The 6,179-nt window shown below is 35.1% G+C and overlaps 1 protein-coding gene across 1 annotated transcript in view; it reads right to left on the bottom strand.

Annotated features, from left to right (window-relative positions):
• Positions 1-6,179, bottom strand: part of Malrd1 (MAM and LDL receptor class A domain containing 1) — a 667,530-nt gene that overhangs the window by 230,476 nt on the left and 430,875 nt on the right. The window contains exon 28 of the mRNA XM_021156265.1: positions 5,425-5,608. Within this exon, the coding sequence (XP_021011924.1) occupies positions 5,425-5,608 (184 nt within the window). The remainder of the gene's footprint in view (positions 1-5,424; positions 5,609-6,179) is intronic.

Genomic DNA, 6,179 nt, shown 5'->3' with positions numbered 1-6,179 from the left:
AGATTTATTTATTTATTATATTTAAGTACACTATAGCTGTCTTCAGACACACCAGAAGAGGGCATCAGATCTCATTACGGGTGGTTGTGAGTCACCATGTGGTTGCTGGGATTTGAACTTCGGACCTTCGGAAGAGCAGTCGGGTGCTCTTACCCACTGAGCCATCTCACCAGCCCTTAAAGCCCTTTCTTAACACAGACAATTAAATTCTAAAACTAAGCTACTCTGCACTGATATCTTTATACTGAGTAAACTTACAAAGGGTTAATTGCTCATATGTGACTTTTTTCATTCATTCCTTAAGCAACAGCAATCCTTAGAATTGCACCTTATACATCCAGATCACAATGCTGTCCAGCTCACTATTGAGCACAACTCTATGTATGTGATGACTTTATAATTCAAATAGCGTCTTCCTATATTATTCAAGAAATTGCATTAAATTTTGATAGGATTGGTCAAGTTATATTTACTTAAACATAACCCTATGTTTTGAAAGTCAAGGTTATTCTCTCATCTCATCTCAAGGTCATTCTCATTCTTAGTCATCTCTCAAACTGACTAAGGAGGTTCTGTAAACTGAGGAGACTAGTACTCGTGCTTGGATCTTGAATGTGTCAAGAGGTCTTCTCTAATACAAAGATAACATCTAGAAAATAGCTATATTTGAAATAAAACAATTTGAGTAAAATGAATCCGCAGCAATGGAGTCTGCAACCAAGATTTCAAAGTTTCCTTTCTTCAGTTATGCATGCTAATTGTTAGAAGAGCTGGTAAGATTACTCATGTGGTTTTCTCTAACTGAAGAAGAGACATGGTTGAAATATTTACTAAAAAAAAATCCTATCTGTGTCACATACAGAAATAAGCTAAAGCACTTCAGTATTTATTAATCAGTATCAGTAGGTTCAAGGCTAGTTTATGTTACATATCAAAATGCTACCTCAAGAACATCTATCCTATCATCCTCACCACCAGCAAGAACAAACTTTTGATGGCCTGGATTTGGCTCGAATTAAATTTTTGCATCCATACTTCTTACTAGAAAATTTCCTTTAGTCAAAGATAGAGCAACTATAACAATAAGGAATACCAGAATATTAAAAGAAAATAAACTTGTATTTTCATTGATTTAAAAGACTTGAACTAATATTACAAATCATGACTCTGCTAGGAATATTGATATGTCTGACACCATATTTCCTTTTGAGGGCTTTTGAAGTCTTCACCAAGTTCCTGTAGGAGAGTATTCTTGGTGACCATAGTACATCCCTATTCTTTCCATTTCCTTGCAAGCAACTCTGGTAATGACGGAAGAAGATGCTGAGGAAACATCAAGCTAAAGTAAGAGAAAAGTTCTGGAGCATTCCATCCCAGGCGTCATCTCTTGTTTCTAACATATACTGCTATAGTATTGCCAAAGATGTCTTATTTCCCAAGAGAACGAAATTAGAGGATGGCTCCATCTCCTTGGCTGTGAGCTATGGAACAATTGGTGAACATTGGGGAGTTGGAATGAGACTCTGTCAATGCTGAATAGCTTTTCCCTGGCCTTGTTGGTTTAGTTTGCCACAAACACTAGGATTTGCCTTCTCATATCCCCTTATGCTGTAACACATTCCTTTTCTCAAATTCATCGCATATCTGACTCTTCTGTTTCACTGGACTCAGAAAACTTGGTAATCATTTCCCATTGGCTACAAGAGAATTCTCCTGCTAGGTTGCTGTTTTTTACCTCTAGGTAATAAATGATTTTTAGGAGTAGCCAGCTACCATTAAGTATTAGATGGATAACCAATCTGGCTGATAGAGTAATTTCTATGTAACCTTATTTTCAGAGTTGTAGGGATTCATTTAAATATTGTGATTATACTAATAGCAATGTTCCCAATCATTTAACATTGATGGAGTAGTTGACATTAGTTATTAGTGTTCAATGCACATGGTATATATTGATTTGTTGTATCCACATCTATCCCATAGGGTACATTCTATTTTTATTTTCAAGAGTAAATGAGGACAAAGTTTATGGGATTTGTTCAATCTTCTACAGAGCAAAAATTTACACTTAAAAAATAGCAGTCTACCATCTCCTTGCTTAGTCCCTTTGTTGGGAGAGTACTTTTTTTTTTTTTTTTTTTTTTTTTTTTTTTGGTTTTTCGAGACAGGGTTTCTCTGTGTAGCCCTGGCTGTCCTGGAACTCACTCTGTAGACCAGGCTGGCCTCGAACTCAGAAATCCGCCTGCCTCTGCCTCCCGAGTGCTGGGATTAAAGGCGTGCGCCACCAACGCCCGGGAGAGTACTTTTATAGATAGCAAGCATTGCTTTTTTTTTTTAATAACAAAATTCTATATACCATGAACCCTAACTATTCCTCCACTCTTATTCTGCATCCTCGATGTGCTCTTTAATAAATCTGCCCATATTGTCTCCAGGCCAGGGTGCTTCTTTTTGTAGATGTTATCATTGTGACTTCTCTTTTATTATGCTTGACTAACTGTGACTCTTAAGTTGAGTATTTCCCACTACTACTATCAGAGTATTGATTCTCTGTCACTTTTCTTTTCATGTCATTTATAACACCCATCACTACTGAATGGTACAATAGTAGATGTTACTTTAAGTACTTTAATCCACCATCAGAATGAAAATCTTTGAAAACCAGGAGGAACTCTGTCTATTCTCAGTTTTCATACTCTATCCAGATTTGTACAAACAGTCCCTACAGATAGATTTTCATCTGTTTTTCAGCCCATCCACATTCCATTTACAAATCCCACTTTGTTTTCCACTTACATTTACATAATAAAGTGCCACACACTCCCTAATTGTTCACTATTTCAAATAAAAGTCTTTTCTACCTATTTTAATAGTGTGGTATTTACCTTTTCTACTTGGCATTACTATCCTCAGCCCCAATATTTATTTAAAAATAATGCAATACTTATATATTGAACAAAAAACAGAATTTACCATGTACACTAAGTGAAGAGATTATATTTTTAACATCAAACTCTACAGGTTTCTGTTTATAGATTTATTTGTTCATGAACATTATACACTGCAATCACTCTTTTATGATCTCCTGATTTCAGTTTTAATCAAGAGTGATGCAGAGCTGTGATCATGATAATCATGCCACCTGTGTTCAATTCAGATCAGTTATGTTTTCCAGGAATAGCAAGGAGTCTTACTTATGGGCTTTGACAGGAAAATGAAAGATGTGAGACTGCCTATAACAAAAGAGAAACTCTCCATCAGATGTGGTGTGAAGACAATGTACTAGAAATCTAAAACTGGTGCTAGATTCTTGTGTTTTCCATCAAATCATTTAAGCCTTTTTGCAGTCAGGATTATTTGATAGGAATGATATGAATAGCTATTCTGAACTTATAGAGAAACAGAGTAAATTTGTTCTACATAGATTTTATTGATTTCTGGAAATATATTAAATTTTCTAAATATTCTCTTTTCTTTTTCCTACACTGGAAACCGATAATAACTCAATTGGATTTTTAGAGTTTTCAGAATAAAATGAATGATTGCTAGGACTATTGGATTTTTATCCTAGGAACCTAGGTTTATTGGTGTCATGGAGGTCATTTACAGAGAGGTCCTGGAAATAGAATATCCAGAAGTAACACATGGGAGTAGAAAGTGGGGGTGAGAATCAAGAATGATGCCACTAAATGTGAAAATAAAATAAAAACCTATATGCCCAAATATTAAGGGACACACATTTTTCTCTGCTCTGAGGAAATATACATCATCATTTCCACAATTTTCTTCAGCTTCAGTAATCAATGGATGTTTGCTAAGCTTACGGAAATGGGAGTTTGAGTTTGGAGCAGAATCAGACTGCAAGTGTTGATAGAGAATTGTTCACTAGTAAAACGATTCTTTTAGCCTTTGTTGTTGTTTGTATAGTTTTTTTTTTTTTTTGAAGCTAGCAACTATTACAGCACCAAATATACTTTATATGCTTCATTTAAAGTTAGTAATCAAATCCCCCTATGCACAGCATGACATAGAAACATTATCATTGATATTTTGTAGGTAAGAAAAATAAGGCAGAAGAGATGATGTCACTTGCCTTAAGCTAAAATAAAAAACAAAAAAGAGAATGAGCTAGTACCCCCTCCAAGGTCTTGTTGCAGAACTGGTTACAAATGCGCCTAAATTACATTTGGTTAACATGAAGTGTCCTTTTCAATTAAGAATTTTTATGATTATAAAGATGGACATTTCTCTTTCTCAGTATATATTCTCTTCCTCCTTCCCGGTACTATGGAATGGATGTTGAATCCTATAAGTTTTGTTTTTGATCCATTTTATAAGAAGCTGAAATATAAATAAGAATATTAAAGTTGTCTTTTGATTCTACATTACCTTGTAGAAAATTTTGCTTTTACATTAATTTGTCCAAAAAGACCCATGCTTCATGTCACAGGCTTGAACAAACTACATAATAGAACCATATTCCTCTAAAGACATTTTGCAAGATGAAAATGTATACATTTATTTATAATTATTTTTGACATTTATAAAGTAGTTTTATAAAGAATATCTGTAGCTAGACTTCAAATTTAGACATGTCAGAAAGGATTGTGGTATTCTTTCACACTGTTATCTGAATGAAGCTCTAATGTTCGGACGACACTTTAAAATCTCACAAGGATAGTTTCCAATTCAAGATCTGTTTAATGTGGACTTAAATTTATTTCTCACTCATGCATGCTTTAGGATCCACTTTCAATCTTATTGGGCCATATTTTGTAATTTATGCTAAAGATATATATGTAAATCTCAGACCTGGCATTTTATATAATGTTGAAAATGAATTTAAAAGAGAAAACCTCTGCATGGTAGAAGGGGGGGGGGTATGTAAGTGGACTTACTTTTGCCATTGAATAATGAGAAAGTATTGTAATTTTTAAAGTATTTAGATCCCATTCAAATTCCCTGTTGATATACTTACTTCCAATGATCTTATTAGAAGATAGGGAATTTGGAGCATGTCAGTGGGTCATGAGGATAGAGCTGACTACAGGGAATTAGTATACAAACAAAGGACTTAGGGAGTAAATTTTCCCTTCAGCTATGTGACCCAGCAAAATGGTACTATCTCAAAACACCATATATGCTGGTATGATGGCTTGGGGTTTCTTACATCTAGAATAGTGAGCTGCTTTTCCTCAGATACAAAATGGGTGAAACATGTTGTTACAATAACCCAGATGGATTATTGACAGATATTACCTCTTAATAGGATTTTAAAGTTTACAGTTCTTAAACTGTATTTTTCAATGTATTTGTATATACAGACAAAGCACATTGATGGAGAACATTTTATAAACCTATAACAAGAATGAAAATGGGCACACTATAAGTGTCTTTCCAGACAGAGACTTCACAGAGACTCACCAGTTGTGCAATTATTGAATTCAATATCATCAATCGCAGCTCCGCCTCCTAGGTCCCTTGTTCTGATTCCTTGAAATATGACCTCAAAATTCCTCAATTTTCCCAACAGGATGGTGGCCCTTCGCCAGTGATTACCAGGATCTGGCTTGCTTTGTTGCCATACTTCCCAGAGTCCTTTGTCTGTCTGAAATGAAAGGGGCTCCCATTAGTGGGATAACCAAAGCTCTGAATAATAAGCAAAACCACATGGCACACAATCTCTTGGCCAAGTAAAATTCCATTTAAAAATGAAAAGAAAATCAATGGAACCCAGATGACACCCATTCTGTATTTTATCTCACCAGTCCAGACATACTGAATTATCCATACCTTTTCTTAAAGCAGCACCATTGGGATTAGCAATGAACATGTTTTTAGTACTTTCAGAGGTAGTCATATTACAATCCATCTATCTTTGCATATACACAAGAGTCTTAGCATTGACTACAATCTTAAAGAAATTATAGGATTGCTGAGTTTATAGTTCCTAATGCCTCTTCCCTACATTTTTTTTATTTTTAATGTTTTTTATTACATATTTTCCTCAATTACATTTCCAATGCTATCCCAAAAGTCCCCCATAGCGCCCCTCCACTTCCCTACCGAGCCATTCCCATTTTTTTGGCCCTGGCATTCCCCTATATTGGGGCATATAAAGTTTGCAAGTCCAATGGGCCTCTCTTTCCAGTGATGGCCGACTAAGCCATCTTTCAATA

The sequence above is a fragment of the Mus caroli genome, chromosome 2, assembly GCF_900094665.2.
Source record: "Mus caroli chromosome 2, CAROLI_EIJ_v1.1, whole genome shotgun sequence".
Classification (NCBI taxonomy): Eukaryota; Metazoa; Chordata; class Mammalia; order Rodentia; family Muridae; genus Mus; species Mus caroli.
This window is presented reverse-complemented; position numbering and strand designations above follow the sequence as displayed.